The 16,197-nt window shown below is 54.0% G+C and overlaps 1 protein-coding gene across 1 annotated transcript; it reads left to right on the top strand.

The window, feature by feature from the left end:
* ISM2 (isthmin 2) lies at positions 1-14,219 on the top strand. The gene is made up of 6 exons (XM_043556730.1): positions 1-797; positions 7,359-7,601; positions 8,877-9,255; positions 10,897-11,037; positions 11,290-11,373; positions 12,555-14,219. The coding sequence occupies exons 1-6, from the start codon at positions 672-674 to the stop codon at positions 13,070-13,072; spliced, it is 1,491 nt and encodes a 496-aa protein (XP_043412665.1). The 5' UTR covers positions 1-671; the 3' UTR covers positions 13,073-14,219.
* The last annotated feature ends 1,978 nt before the right edge of the window (positions 14,220-16,197 follow it).

Genomic DNA, 16,197 nt, shown 5'->3' with positions numbered 1-16,197 from the left:
TCTCTCGGTTTTTGTGCTCTGAGAACATCCTGAGGAAATCGGGTGCACAGTGGCAGGTGTTTTTCTGGGCTCCACCTCCAGCTGGGGAACTCGGGGAGCCCTGGAGGAGTTACTTCTCGGCCCGCTTCCCTGAGCAAACCTACCTCGAGGCACAAACAAACATCTGCCCCAGGCCGGAGGGCTCTCACGCTGGGCTGCGGCGCGTTCCCCGCTCGCGGGGTACTGGGGGTCCGTGTGTCCCCGCGCCGTCTGCGCGCCCGCGGGGAGGGCGACCCGCAGGAGTGGCAGTGCGGAGCCTGAGCGCGCCGTGCCGGCCGGTCGCGACGTCCCCAGAACAGGAATTCGCTCGGGGCTGCGACGGCACCAGCGGCGGGGACAGGGGGCGGGGAGGCGGCCAGATCAAAGGGAGCCGAGACTGTCCGGGCGCGTCAAGGAGCCGCCCCTCCGGGAAGGGCGGGCACATCCCGGGCGCTGACCCGAGAGCCGCGCGCCTCCCCCTCCCCGCGCGTCCCCGCGACCGCCGGTCTCCCCCACCTCCCGCCCCCGCCCCTCGCCCTCCGCGGCCGGCGCGCTCCCGCCCTTGGAGGAGGCGAGGCCCGGCGCAAACCGACGCGCGGGAGCGGTTCGGAAGGCGCGGAGGCTCGGCGCGGAGCAGCGCCGGCAGGGAGACGATGCCTCGACTGCCCGGCCGCGCGGGGCTCCTCCTCGGCGTGGTGCTGCTGGCGGCGCTGCTGGCCGCGGGCCGGGCTCTCCCCCTGAGGAAGCCGCGGCCCCGGAGCCCCGCGAGGCTGGCGGAGGTGAGCGGCGGGGAGAGGGGTCGGCGCGGGGCCCGGGGCGCGAGCGGGGACCTCCGAGGGCGGGCGCGGGGCGGGGACCAGGTGCGGCGGACTCCCCCCCCCGCCCCCAAGCCCCCGCTCCGACCGCGTGGCTGGCCGGCCGAAGACAGACTGCGCTAGTGGGCAGAGGGCCGGGCGCGGACCTCCCCCCACACGCCCCGAACGGCCCGGCCTCTCCCACCTGCGGCCGCCTCGCCCTGAGCGAACCTCTCCTGCAATCCCCTGTCCGGGGGGCGCGTTCCGAGAGGAGTCGGGAGGGTGGGAGGGGAACGCGACGCTGCGCGGTGTTGCTGAGGTTCAACCCGCCGAATAACGGCCGGTGCAGCCTCAAATCAAACCTGCAAAAGATTTGAGCCCCTTTGGGTGTGAATTAAGACGAGACGAGGTAGTGAGTGGGGTCTTTCAACTTGCCTGGAGAGTAATATCAGCCAGGGACCTTGATATTACTATGTAGTTTGTAAGAGCAGAAGTCGCTAAGACGTGGCGGGGTAGGGGTGGGGAGACACTTTCTGGGGGGGATGCGACCGAAAACAGAGGAGCGAGTCGGAGAAGAGTGTTTAGACGCGAAGAGGAACCACGGTCTGTCGACACCTGTCTCCCTTCACCAGGGGTCCACAGTCCAGCCATTACTGCGTGGATTGTCCCCTTGGGGACAAAACCCTCCCGATTGTCCAGGGTTTGCGGGCTGGTGTGGTAGGGGGTCCTGGCTCCTTCCAGGCTCTGAGCTGTTCTAGGAGGAGGAGGCCAGAGTAGTTCTTTCCATTTTCCAGACGAAGGCACTGAGAGGCCCCGCCGGGTGCGTGCAGGAGACCGGTGGGTGAGCGGCACCAGAGCTCGGGCAGCTAGCGGTGCCCAGGCTGCTGAGGCCCTCCAGAGGCGGCGGGAAGCACCGCCTGCATTTGAGGTCTCTGTGGACTGGTGTTTTATCCACGTTTTTTTTCAACGCTGCCTTTCTAAGGAGCCTTTTAGACATTTTTCCCCCCTAAATGCCTCTCCCACTGAAATTGGGATATACCATTTCATGAATGTACTGTTTATGTATCATGGCACTTGGGTATGTTACAAACCATTGTAATATCTAAGATTTTTTGTCTCCTGTTGAGACTACATCCTGTAGACCAGAGTTTCTCATCCTCCACAGTCCTGTCATTTGGGGTTGTATAATTCTTTGTTGTGCCTTGTGGGACATTTAACAGCATCCTTGGCCTTAACCTGTTAGGTGTTTGTAGCACCCACTGCCGGACAGAGCCAGACATTGCCCTGTGTTTCCTGACCGACACCCCTCTCCCCCACCGTTGCTGACAACCACTGCTGTAGACAAATCCAGAGGAAGTGAACATCCCCTGGTCAGTCCCACCTCCTAGGTGGAGGTGGCAGTGGTCATAAAGTTAATTGAATTGGCATTTTTTTTCCTACTCATTTTGACATATTTTCTATTTTAGTACTTACTGCCTTGTATTGTGTTATTTTTGACATATTTGCCAGATCTTCCCCCGAGACCAGTCTAGAGGATAGGTTATTTCAGAGCCAAAGTCATACCCCCAGCTCCAGTATAGGGCCTGGTGGAACCCTCAAACATATGTTAAATTAGTGCCATGAATGAAAAACAGAGCTTAGAGCTCAGGTCCTGGGGTTCTGGTCTCAGTGGGTCATTAACTCAGGTATGACTCACCTCAGATGATTTCCTGACATTTAAAATAAGGGGCTAAGTCATCTCTGTGATCCCGTCCAGTTCAAATACTGCTTCAGAAGTCCATGTGATGTGTGTTAAAGCTGTTATGTAATCAAGGTGGTAGTTAAGACATTGTGTTGACATAATGCAGACTGCTCTTCTAGGGCCTTAAGTGATATGTCAGAAATAAATGACAACTCCAGAGACTTTTACAATGAAGCTGAAGAACATACGGCCCCTCGGTGTTGTTCCCATGGTGTTGGATGGGTGTTAGTCTCATTTTCCAGATGAAAAAAATCAAGGCACAGAGACATTAAGCCTGACTGAGACTGGGAGCCAGGTCTGTCATTTCAAGAGCTAGACCCGGGACCTCAGGGTCCATCTTTGTGTATCATGCCCCAGCCTGCTCATCGTAAGTCTTGAAAGGTCTTGAAATCATTGGCATCGTGAACAAAATGTGCCACCCTCTCTCTGGTCAGGCCTGTTGCTGAGCATCAGTTTACTCCCACAGTCAAATGGGAATAAGAGAACCCATTCTGTCGGATGACCTGCTGGGTGAGAAAGCACTGGACGTACACATGTGTGGCATTGTCGTTACAAGAGTTTGTTGGGTGAGGCGCCTGGGTGGCTTAGTCGGGTAAGCATCTGACTCTTGATTTCGGCTCAGGTCATGATCTCACAGTTCGTGACTTTGAGCCTCGCATCGGGCTCCACACTGTCAGTGTGAGCCTGAGATTCTGTCTCTCTCTTCGCCTTTCCCTCACCCATGCTCACTCTTTCTCTCTCTCTCCTCTCTCTGTACATTAAAAAGAGATTCAAACTCATAACATAGTTAAAAAAAAAAACCCACAGGGGTTTTTTGGGCACCAGACAGGCAAAGAAAGAATGACAGAACTCTGCCTTGGGTGTCTTCTGTTCTGGATAGGATCCAAACACCACCCAAACAGCCACAGTGCCTAGCATTTTGTGGTCCTTGTCTTGTTTTCCTTGTTTTAGGGACGAGGAAACAGACAGTGGGTCTAATAACTAAGCCTCGGGTCTGCAGCTAGTGAGTGGCTGTCTCTCAGGCAGAGCTGAGTTTGAAGCCGAGCTTCGATATTATTACAACCTTGGACTTTATGTAAATCCCTTACCCTCTCTGAGCCTCCATAGCCTCATCATTAACATAGAGACAGTCACATTCACCCCTTGGGGTGCTAGTGTTCATTCAGTCACTCAGCAGTGATTTATTGAGCTCCTCCTGTGTACCAGGCACAGGATACTGCATGAAACAAGCAGACAAAGTCCAACCTGCACTCTAGCTGGTGTGGCTGGGGTGACAGAAGGCACATCCAGGGCCTACTAGCTCAGGCCTGGTAGAGAAGATGTGCTCAGACAGTACTCACAGGTCAGGGCTCAGGGGGCTCTGCCCGTATCTCTGCCTTACTCCCTGTTGCCAGTGTCCAGTTGCTTGAGGGCTGTCACTGGCACGAGGGCCTGTTTTCAGCTGTACATGACCGATCTGAAGTTCCCGGGGAACAAATCCTCTCCTCCACCCAGAACCCGTAATCAGTGACTGGTGAGGTTTGCAGGTATGTTGCCCAGCTCCCTACTTCTGGGGGAATAACTGAGGCACCAGTAGGATTGAGCTCCACTTGTCCACCATTGTCACTAACTTGATGGAGCATTCTTTATTAGCTGCCTCCCACCCGTGACCCACTCCCCCACTCCCTGCTGGTGTCTCCTGGGATCACCTTCCAAAAGAATGCCCTTGAATTCTGGTGTCAGCATTGGCTTCTGAAGAAACCCAAACTAAGACCCATGGCCCCATTCCGCTCCTGAGAGTTCTGGGGCCTGAAGCACAGAGCAGGGGCTCTAAGCAGCTCTAGAGAAGGGTGGCTGTGACGTGTGGCTGTGGTGGTTAGCCAGGAGTTTCTATGGCCTAGAGGTTGGAGAGGGCTGGAAATGAACATTCTGAGCCCTGCTGGATGCTAGCTCTCTCCCATCATTGTTCTCATTTTACACATAAGGATGCTCACAGAGGTTCTGTCCCGTCAGTGTCCCACAGGTCAGAAACCAGACTATTCAGGGATTCAGATCTAAGCAGCCTGACTTTAGAGCAAGGTTTCTTTTTTTTTTTTTTAAAGTTTATTTATTTATTTAAGTAATCTCTACGCTCAGCATTGGGGCTCAAACTCACAACCCCAAGATCCAGAGTCGCATGCTCTACCAACTGAACCAGCCAGGCGCCCCCTAGAGCGGGGTTTCTTAATTGCAGCACTGTTTTAAAAAAAAAAAAAAAACAAAACTTAAAAAAAATTTTTTTTTTAATGTTTATTTATTTTTGAGAGAGAGAGAGAGACACAGAGTGCAAGCAGGGGAGGGTCAGAGAGAGAGGGAGGCACAGAATCCAAAGCAGGTTCCAGGCTCTGAGCTGTCAGCACAGAGCCCAACGTGGGGCTTGAACCCATGAACCGTGAAATCATGACCTGAGCTGAAGTCGGCACTTAACCAACTGAGCCACCCTGGCACACATAAAAAAAAATTTTTTTAAATTTATTTATTTTGAGGAGAGAGAGAGAGCGCGCGCGCGAGTATAAGTTGGGGAGGGGCAGAGAGAGAGAGAGAGAGAGAGAGAGAGAGAGAGGGAGAGACACAGAATCTGAAACAGGCTCCAGGCTCCGAGCTGTCAGCACAGAGCCCATCGCAGGGCTCTAACTCAGGAACAATGAGATCATGACCTAGGCCAAAGTCCACGCTTGACCGGCTGAGCCACCCAGGTGCCCCTTGATTGCAGCACTGTTGACATTCTGGACTGGATGATTTTTGTGAGGGCTGTCCTATGTGTTGTAGGATCTCCCACATGGTGCCAGTAGAACCCCTCTCCAAGTGACAACCACAAATGTCTCCAGACATTGCCAAATGTTCTCAGATGAGAACCATTGCTTAACTACCCACTCACGAGGCAGTGATATCCACATCAGCCAGAAAGGCTGCAGACCCTGAACTCCTGCAGTCCTGAGGCTGCGGACAGAGGAGCTACTGAGCCAAGGCACGGGGACAGTTAGGGCTTTGGTGGCATAGTGAGTGGGAGCTGCCAGGAAAGCAGCATATGGGGATGTCCCAGGCCTCCAAGACTGGTAAGTGAAGGAGATGAGTTGTTCTTACTCATCTGTCCATCCTCTCTGCTCGTCTGGCCTGACTGTTGAGACCAGAGCACTTTGACTCAGTAACAGACTCCAGGGCCAGGCTCAGATGGGCCATGGTGATTAGTGCAGGAGCCTTGGAACCAGGTGTTTGGGCAACACCGAAGGAGGTGGTTAAAGGGGAGAGACCAAAGGTTCTGACTCTCTTTTTCAACCCAAGGAAAGAAAGTCATAGTGAGAAATTAGACTGAATAAGCCCCTGATTTGTGAAATAGACTCTCCACACTCTTGCCTGTAGTGTCAGACCAAAACAGTTAAGAGTGTGAGCTCTCAGGTGCCTGACTGGCTCAGTTGGTAGAGTGTGTGACTCGATCTCAGTGTTGTGGGTTCGAGTCCCACATTGGATGTAGAGATTACTTAATAAAATCTTAAAAAGAGAGAGAGAGAGAGAGAGAGAGAGAGAATGGGCTCTGGACCCAGGCTGTCTGTTTCAAATCCTAGGCTCTGCCACTAAATGTGTGTGTGACCTGAGGCAAGTTACTTGCCCTTTCTGTGCTTTAGTTTCCATTGTCAAAATGGGGATGACAGCTAGCACCTACCTCTGAGGGTTGTTGGGAGAATGAAATGAATGATTAAGTGTTTAGAACAGTGCCTGGCACACACATGCTATGGAAGTAAGTGTTTGATAAATAAATTTCTGACAATCCTTCCAGGTAGGAATTATCCTCATTTTGTAGATCAAGTTGAATGAGCTAGTAAGAGGCAGAGCTAGGATTTGAACCCAAGCTGATCTGACTGTCCAGACCTGTGTTTTTTCACATGGCTTTAGGTATGAGATGGGAAGTGGGGTCAAGGCTGTGGCCTGGCTGGGGCATGCTTTACATCATAAGGCAGCTCTGGACAGTACCCCCTCTGTCCTGTTGTAGAGACCTGAGCAATGGCTGTAGCCTGGAAGTAGGTGGATGGCCACCCCAGTGTCCCACTGTCTGAGCAGGTGAGGGCTGCTGCTGGAGTCAGAGACAACCAGGGTCTTTCACTTACTATCTGAGCCGAGGCAGGGACTGTCACGGTGTGGACCCCATGGGCACTGGCTGGTGGAGGGAATTACCTGGCAGACAGACAGCTGCGACGGCACCTGAACTAGGAAAAGGCGCTGGGTCCCAGACGGGCAGGAGGAGGAAGGTAGCAGTGGTCAGAGATGCTAAGGAACACAGCCCTCACGTGGACAGCTTGGGAGGGTCAGTGACAGGGGAGCCTGCTGGGGGAAGGCCCAGGTCTGCCACTACCCTCCTTGTCAGCCTTTCTGGGCCTTCCTGCCCTGACTTGTGAGACCCGCCATCTGTTCCTGGGCAAGAGCCCTGGGGGATTCTGAGGCATGTGGTCTGTGAACTGCACTTGGAAACACTGCCTTAAACAACATGCTTCCCTCTATGGACCTCAGTTTCTTCGTCTGTAAAATGAGGAGGTTGGTTTATGTTTCTTCCACATGTAGAAACCCGATTTAGCCCCGCTGTTATGCCTCATGTTGGCACCATTTGTCCAAGCACTCTGTGCACATGGCCTCATTTACTCTCTGAGGCATTAAAACACGTATGTTTGGATCCATGGTCACAGGGTGAATTTGTGGCCTGGTCAGACCCCAAGACTCCTGCGTTGCCTACTTTGGGTCCATTTGGGGTAAGCCCTGACCCCAGTCACCCCCTCCTCCCCTTCTCTCTCCTTCAGGTCTCAGCCTCCCCAGATCCCAGCTCTCCTAGGGAAGAGGAGAGGACCCCCCTGCTCCCCAGAACCCACCTCCAGGCAGGGCCACGCCAACATAGGCGCCGGGCTCTCAGTGAGCCAGCAGCCCTGAGCCTGGACAAGGCGTCCATGCCAAGGACCCTGGAGGACACTCCCTTGCTGCTGGAGCTGCAGAAGCTGCCAGGATTGGCCAACACAGACTTGACTGCCCCAAACCCCAATATCCAGGTGAGAGCTACAGGAGGGCATAGGCCCAGTGGACACCTAGAGAGGAACTGGGCTGACCGGCTCCATCCTGAGGTCAGGCGTCCCCATCCTGTATTCCTTGGAGGGCGGGGTTCTTTTGGGGTCACAGAGTAGTGGGGGCTGCTCCTCTACTTCCCAGCTGTGGGCCGAGCAGGGCATGTGGCCCTCTGAGCCTGTTTTCCAGTCCATAGCAAAGGAGAAACAGCACCAGCCTGGTAGGGCTGTCATGAAGACCCAAGGAGTGGGGAAGCTTTGTGGATGGCAGGGCCTTCTAGGGAAATGGGGAAGGGGCGACTTGTGGCCCCTACCCAGGCCCAACCCTTCCTGCAGGGTTGGTTGAGTGCAGAATGGAGTGGGCTTGTGGTAGGGGGCTGCCCGCCAGAGGGGCTTTATGGAGCCAGTGGGATTCCAGTTTACATTCTCCACTGCCAGTCCTCAATCCCTGATGATAAGAGTCCTGCATTTTGTGCAGCACCTACAGTTTGCAAAACACTTTCATCAAAAGAGAAAAGGCAACGGGGAAGTGTAGAAACTAACATTCTAAACTTGTTTAAGAGTTTGTGTGTATGCGTGTGCGCACGCGTGCATGTGTAAAACCTGGAAGTTTAATTATCAAAATGTTATTTGTCAGAGATGGAGTGGGGGCGATTTTAATTTTTTTCATTATATTTTGCTGGTTTTCCCCCAAATTGTGTTCGGCAATCTCGTATTATTTTATAATAGCCAAAAACAATGTTTCAAAGTTCACTTTCATGTAAATGATTTCATGTTACTTATTTCCCGTCCACAATGTGGTGAATGAGAGCCCACCCCCACCCCCGCCCCACCCAGGGCTGCTGTGGGACTTTGCTCTCTTTGCTGTCATTTTCCAGCCCTACAGCGAGACCCAAGGCTGTTAGTGGCCCCTAATTCTGGGCAGCCTGCAGCAGAGTTCACAGCCAGCTTCTCTTAAACTAGTGGGTCTCTACCCTTGGCACATGTTAGAGCCACCATACCTAGCCCCACCTCAGATAATTAAATTCATGTCTAGGGTTAGGTCAAGGAGTCTGGAATATCCAGGGGATTCTGATGCACAGCCAAGTCTTAAATTGTGACCCCGTGTGCCCTGGGAGGCCAGGAAGGTTGGCCAAGAGAATGAGCTGGTTTGGAGGAAAGGTTGGTCCTCTGCCCCTGCCCCCACACTTGTCATCGCTCCTCTCCTTGGAGCCTTGCTCTGAGCACTCCTTCACTGGCCGGCCTGTGTCTGACCCTCTGCAGGTGACCATCGAGGTGGTGGAGGATCCCCAGGCGGAGGTGGAGATGGACCTATTGGCTGAGCCCAGCAGTCGCTGGCCCCAGGGTGCCTCTAGCTGGCTGTCCGCCAAGGAGCTCTTCTGGCCCCTATTCTGGAGCTACCTGGAGGGCGAGGAGGGGAGGACCAATCTCAAGGGCAGAGCCCCAGGGGAAGAAGAGGAGGAGGAAGAAGTGGAGGAGGAGGATTACCCTGCAGAGTATAGTGAGAGTGAGGACCAGGAGGACAACGAGGAAGAAGAGGAGGAGGAGGAGGAGGAGCCTGGGTTCAGTGGGGCCACAGGCAGCTGGGAGCAGGGCTGGCTGGCCCCTGGGGACTGGGCCTTCAAGGAGCCAGACGGCTATGGTGAGCATCCCCACCTTGGCATCCCCGGCTGCTGCTTCTGGAAGTTCTGAGAGTAACTGGGGCTAAAGGGAGGCCTGAGAGCTTCACCGAGCAGAGGCAGCTATGAAGGCCAGAAGCTTAGGCCTGTACAAACACCATCATCTGCTAAATAGCAACATTACCCATAGCTTGCAAAATCTGTTTTTCCCCCAAACATTTGACCTTCACAACAGCCCTGAGACCCCCTAAGCAAATCGACGTTTGTTAATTTTATATATATTCATAGCTGTCACTTTCCAACAAATTGGGAAATATGGTAAACCCCACCACTCATAACTGACCTCATTTTCAGACTGTGTGGGCTTCAATCCTGGCTCTGCTGCTTACCAGCTGAGTGACCTTGGGCAAGTTACTTAACCTCTCTATGCCTAATTTACTTCCTCTCTAAAATGGAGAATGGCACAACCCTTAACTACATAAGATTGGGCGTAGAGGGTATTGAGTTAATACATTTAAAGTGCCAGCATGTAGTAAACTAAGTATTGGCTGTTTTTATTATTTTTATTAGAAAACAACATAGCACAGACTATCAGAAAATACCACCTAACACCTGGCCAGCTCCCATGACAGCCATTCTTGTTGTCGTTCAGGTTTTCCTGGGTACAGACGTGTTTCATGGACAGTTACAGCCATTCTCCCTAGAGCCCTGGTATTTCATCCTTGGACAGCGGTGCCATCATTAAGACTAAGGCATAGCAGGCTTTCCCTGGTTCACCAAAATGATGTAAATTGGCAGTTTTCATGCCTTTCAGCTTTTCTTCCATTAATTTTCCTTAAACTCTTGGTGCCCACCTGCTCCGGCCTGCCTGGGAAGTGAGGAGAGAGCTGGGTATGTCAGTACTTTGGGGGTTCCACAGAACCCCCTGGGTCTCAGCCCTGCAACAGCCAGAGGTCTGAGGGTGCAGTCATGGTGTATTTCAGGTTCCTCAGACCAGGTCTTGGTCCCTATCATGGAAAGTTAGGACTTTCCTTCATGTCCTCAGTGCTGGGGAAGTGTTGTCAGCCTTGGTTTTAATTGACATAAAAATTATAGGTCAGAGGAGCGCCTGGGTGGCTCAGTTGGTTGAACGTCTGGCTTCGTCTCAGGTGATGATCTCTCTGTTTGTGAGTTCGAGCCCTGCATTGGGCTTGCTGCTGTCAATGCAGAGCCCACTTTGGATCCTCTGTCCACCCCCCCTTCTCTGTCCATCCCCTGCTCTCTCTCTCTCTCTCAAAAATAAATAAACACTAAAAAATTACAAAAAAAAAAACCCCTCTAGGTCAGAGACGTAGGGGGACTTGCCCAGGGTCACATTGACAGTGGTCAGGTAGCTTCCAGCCCCAGATATCTTTTTCTCTTCTTCGCTATGTTGGCACAGAGTGGGTGGCTGGGATTGTTGCTGTGTCTGTAGAGCCACCTGATGATTTACATGGGTGTCCACCATGCAAGGGTCCCCGGCTGAGGGACAGGTGGGGGCTGAAGTCCAGCCCGTGCTTCGTCCGCTAGGCTGGGAGCCCTGGCACGGATGGCACCATCCTGAGGAAGGGGTACCCTTAGCTAATCTGCACCAATGTGCCCTGTGGGCTGTGCTCACTCACCCTTGGCTCCCTGCCTTGACCCAGACTATGAGCTTCAAGAGGAGTGGAGCCCCTGGTCTCCCTGCAGTGGGAGCTGCGGCAGCGGCAGCCAGAGGAGGACTCGGCCATGCGGCTACGCCTGCACTGCCACCGAGTCCCGTGCCTGCGACCTGCCCCTTTGTCCTGGTGAGATGAACCCCAGCTCCTACACAGGCAGAGGCTTACACTCTGGGCTTGGCCCCCTGGGAATGTGGGCCTTGTTTGAGGGTGGGGCCTGGAGAAGGGATGCAGGAAGCTTATAGACATGGTGGTTCTGCCTCGTCCCAGGCCTAGTCCAGATGCTGTGGGCACCGAGAGCCTAATGAGGGCTGGGCTTCCCCACTGGGAGCACAGAGGTGCCCTGGGGCCCCACCAGCCTGGCCTCCTCTCTTCCTAAAGGCACCGAGGACAAGGACCCCTCGGGCTTCCCCGGTGAGGGGTGGCCACCCCTGGCCCACAATGCTACGGACATGCTCAGCCCAGGTCAGTGGGGAGCTAGGCCCTGCTCCTGGGGGCTTGGGGAGAACCTCTCTCGGGAGGGTGGAGCATCACTGCACAGGAGGAATCTCACCCCCATCCACTGAGGCAGAGTACATGTTCCGGCTGGAAGATTAGTCTCCCCAGCAAAGAGGCCCTGTCATTTCTGAGTCCCTGTCATTTCTAGCCAAGCCATTGGCCTTTCCCAACCTGATATTCCTGCTGGGAAGACCATCCTGATGGGAGCCACTGAGCTTGGAGATCCACCTGGTGGGGCATATTCTCCCTGGCTGCAGGAAGGGATGGGGACATTCTGGCTTCCACTCCCGGGTGCTCTTGGAGGCTCCTGGGTAGGCTCTATGTGGGAAGGGATGCTGTCAGAAACAGTTTAGGGGCCAGAATTCCAGGACTGCTCCTTCCAGCAGTTTGGAGCAGACAGTACTTTCACTGGGACATTCTGCATCTCTGTCTCTTGGTGTCACTTGCCCCTCACAAGGAGGTAGGCAGCTGCCAACAGGCCCCCTTGCGGGTGGGACCTATGCTCAATACTGTGAAGCTCCCTGAGCTGGCGTGGTGGGCCTGGCACCGTGCAGGGCAGGGATTCCCAGAAGACTAAGGCCCAGGATCTGCCTTCAAAGAGCTCGGGTGTTAGGGAGAGAGACACACACGACCAACTTGAGCACGATGCTGCAGAGTGTGCCCCAAAGTTCTGGAGTGAGGAGGAAGGAGCCATTCCTTCTGTGTGGCCAGAGTCAGCGGCCACATTCCCAAGGTAGAGAGAAGGGAGGAAGACAGCATAGATGGAGGGGGTCACAGTGGGCAGAGGTGAGAGTGGGCCGACATGCTTTCTTACCAGTTGCTTAAAACAGCGTTTCCTGCGCTCAACCACCCCAGCTCCTTCCCCAAGACCCCAGATCTTCCCCACCATCCAGTACATAAAGGGACAGCACCTGGCACTTCAGACAGCCTCCAGGCTCCTCCTCCAGCCCCTTGGCCAACATCCATTCTGAGCCGTAGCCTCTGGCTCCAGGTTTCCTGGGTGGTTGTGTGGTAGCCCTTATCTGGCAACAGAGGAGGCCAAGCTGGGCTGCACTCAGCTCCGCTGCGGGGCCTTCTCTCTCCAGGCATTGGCCCTTGATCAGCCCCCACCCCACCGCGGGGCTGACTGGCTCCCCTCCCCTCTGCAGATGTGGATAGCTGTGAGAAGTGGCTGAACTGCAAGAGTGACTTCCTAGCCAAGTACCTGAGTCAGGTGCTGCAGGACCTGCCCAGCTGCCCATGCGCGTACCCGCTGGAGGCCGTGTACAGCGCGGTGAGCCTGCAGGATGAGCACCGGGGCCGAAGCTTCCAGTGGAGGGATGCCAGCGGGCCTCGAGAGCACCTGGACGTGTACCAGCCCACGGCGCGCTTCTGCCTGCGCTCATTGGTGTCCGTGGAGAGCAGCACCCTGGCCGCCCAGCACTGCTGCTACGATGCGGGCAGCCGGCTGCTGACTCGGGGCAAGGGCGCCGGTGCGCCTGACCTCGTCAGCACCGACTTCTCGCCCGAGCTGCACTTCAAGGTGGACACGCTGCCCTGGATCCTCTGTAAGGGGGACTGGAGCCGCTACCACGCTGTGCGGCCTCCCAACAATGGCCGGGCCTGCGCCGACAACCCTCCTGAGGAGGAGTACCTGGCCCAGTTGCAGGAGGCCAAGCAGTACTAACCAGGGGGCTGCTGTTCTGGAGAAGATTCCCCTGCACACCCCTCACCCTGCCTCTGCCCAGACCCCATGAGGCCGGCCGGCCTGGTGCCGCGGGCCCTCTGCTTGTGAACCCAAGGCAGGTCAGCACCCCAGGTGTCGGTGTGGGGCTGGGGACAGGTCGAGGGGTGTACAGGGCCCAGGCTGAGGGAGGGAGCTCAGCCCCCAAGGTCTCTGGGTGATGGGGAAGGGGGGAAGTGTGCGTCTGTGGGGGCTGCCCTCTCCTGCCCCCTGGGAGGTGCTGTCCCAGCCTGGCCACTCATTTTCCTCTCTCTCCCTCTGAGCTGGGCTCTTCCACCCTGGCTGTGGGCACACGTCGTGATTCCCAGGGCCTGTGATGCCACAGCTGCATTTTGTCAGGCTGACAGCCAGCCTAGCAGCCAGCCCTCTTTATCTCTGGTTGGTTGTGGGAGGCCCTCTGGCCCCACCCCTGCTGGGAGCCACCACAGACCCACACCGGGGCCCTAACAGGTTCTCCTCAACTCCGAGCTGCTTTTCAGTGGACACTACTTTGGTTAGGGCTAAAGTCAACCAGTGGGGCCCAACGTGGACAGACAGGCTGAGGTGGCCGAGACAGGGCCGGCTCCTGGCTGGGAATGGGTCAACCAATTCAGGTCCCTTTCTTTGTCCAGCAATCTCTGCTCTGTCCAGGTTGTAGGGATGTGCAGAACTGGATGGCACTGCCCTGAATGGACACAGCTGCCACGTCTGGGTGGTCTCAGAACAGCTCAGGAGGATGTGCACCATGGTGAGCTGGTACACCAGTTCTCGGCTCGGGGTTGGCGGCAGGGAAGCCCAGATTTGGGCAGTTTCTGTGGTGTTTGTAAAGTCTCCCGCCATGGCCCACTTGACGCTCCCGAGGTGATGTCATTGAACGCACTGAGCTCAGAGCTGGGAAGAGATGCACATAATCGGCTCACCTAGCAAACCTGGTGCTTCTTCCCTGCCCTCCTCACTCCCAAAATCTTACTTCCTTGCCTTGTGTGGGGTTGAAGGGCTGAAGTCCCCACCATCCTGCTCACAAAATCTCCAAAAGGTGGGAACTTCAGCCCCTAGACCGCCGCCCTGAAGCTCTTTGTGATCCTCAGCAATAAAGCACTTTATTTTCAAATTCTGTCTGATGAAGAATTTGGAGCCTCACCAGAGGTGTAGGGAGCCCTGTGTACAGCCCAAGCCAAGCCCCCATGGTCGTGTTTGTGACTCCTTAACCTAGCCGGGCAGGCAGAGCTCCTGGGATATCCCTACTCATACTTGCACAGGGTTTCCTAGGAGGTACGGACCTCAGAGCACATTTACTAGTTCTTGGGGAACAGGAAGACTTCCAAGGCAGAGGTCAATTAGCATGCACTCCAGAGGAAGTGGCCCTATTTCCCCAAGTACCTTGCTGCAAGTTTGGGCAGAGTTGCCCAAAGGACTACCCCTATAAGATGACAGAAGTGGACCTGTACCCTGCCTTGGTTGCTACCCTTAACAGAAACTGCACTGTCACTACTAGCATCTGGGGAAGGACAGAGACACATCAGGAAGTAGGATGAGGCAAGGTATGTCTAGAGCCACCACCTGGAGACGCTCAGAGAACCAGATGTTTCCATAACCATCACACCTAGAGGTAAGTTTATTAGTCTGGTCCTGGGCCACAGTCTAAAAATACTCTGGTGCAACTAAAATATTACAGGGCCAGAGAGGGCAGGATCTCGTCCCCAGATGGGATCAAGTTCCCTCCCATTCTCTTGTCTGGGAAAATCAACATGATTAGTACAGGCATAATTTAATTATCTGTTAGCAGAAACTGTGTGTGTGTGTGTGTGTGTGTGTGTGTGTGTATTTATTTTGAGAGAGAGAACACTAGTGGAGAAGGGGCAGAGAGAGGAAGAGAATCCCAAGCAGGCTCCACACTGCCAGTGCAGAGCCCCGACTTGGGGCTCAATCTCACAAATCGTGAGATTATGACCTGAGCTGAAATCAAGAGTCAGACGCTTAACTGACTAAGCCATTCAGGTGCCCCCGCAGAAACTTTTTTTTTATAAGATAAAAATATCCTAGAGTCCTTTTTCACAGGAATCTGCTAATTCTCCTCCTTTCTAATATAACTCACCTTAACACTTGAACACACTGTCTAAATTTAATCTATACCTAGTGGTTGTCTATTACCCAAAAACTGAGTTTAGCCAGCCACATTTTTGATCTGTAAGTGACATGGGAAATTGCTACCATCTCAGACCACAGATGACAGAAGATAAAGGCGGTTTGGAAAGGAGTCTTGAAGAGGTTGGAGAGCAGGTCAGCTATAAAATAGTGTTTATTCAAACTCTACAAAGGAGCAAGAGGCACTGTGCAGGTGACTTTGGGCTCAGGGAATAGGTGTGTGTGAGGAGAAACAGTGATGGAGAGGTCACTGATCCTGTTAAAGGGAGGATTTTAGGAGCGGCCAGGACCAGAATCAGGCGGGGGCCCTCCCCCGTTTGGGTCCAGTGTTAGGTAACTGTCTTGCCTAGCTGTTCTTACTTTTCCAAACACCAGCCCTCGTGGCTGCACACCCAGCACGAACACCACCACTATTTCTAGTTTAGCTGCCCGTCATCAGGATGGCTTGCCCAATTTGTCTCCATCTGGTGTACCTCATAAAGGGTCCTAGGCTAGGCAAGACTGGTCAGATCGAATTCTTACTAGGGTTTAAAGCAACATTGTACGTCCCTTCCAGATCCTGCTGACTTCCTTTGTTGGAAGATAGAATGTTTTCAGAGCCTTTGTCCTATTGTTCATGAGAAGGTCCCAAATGTGTTTCTTTGGCTCCTCCATTACAATTAGATTTTAACAGGTGGGGGTGCTTCTCAAAATGTGTCCTGACATCAGTATCACTTGGGGTATTTATGAAAATGTAAGTTCATGGGCCACACCCCACGCCAAGTAAGAATCTTTTAGGGGTGGAGTCCACATTTTCTGAATTTAACAGATTCCCCCAGATGATTCTTAGGTGAATCCTTGGCCTATGATTTGCAATTTAGCCAGCTAACTAGCTTTTCAAAATATTCTTGCTCAAGGGAGAACATTTGGGCCCTTGAGTCTGGAAGTCAGTAGGTACCATTACC

This window comes from Prionailurus bengalensis, chromosome B3 (genome assembly GCF_016509475.1).
Source record: "Prionailurus bengalensis isolate Pbe53 chromosome B3, Fcat_Pben_1.1_paternal_pri, whole genome shotgun sequence".
Classification (NCBI taxonomy): domain Eukaryota; kingdom Metazoa; phylum Chordata; class Mammalia; order Carnivora; family Felidae; genus Prionailurus; species Prionailurus bengalensis.
This window is presented reverse-complemented; position numbering and strand designations above follow the sequence as displayed.

Excerpts from the sequence above, each read along its gene's own strand:
- ISM2 (XM_043556730.1), top strand. The coding sequence starts at position 672 with ATGCCTCGACTGCCCGGCCGCGCGGGGCTCCTCCTCGGCGTGGTGCTG. Across the intron at positions 798-7,358 it reads GCCCCGCGAGGCTGGCGGAG|GTCTCAGCCTCCCCAGATCC; the intron begins GTGAGCGGCGGG and ends TCTCTCCTTCAG. Across the intron at positions 11,374-12,554 it reads TACGGACATGCTCAGCCCAG|ATGTGGATAGCTGTGAGAAG; the intron begins GTCAGTGGGGAG and ends TCCCCTCTGCAG.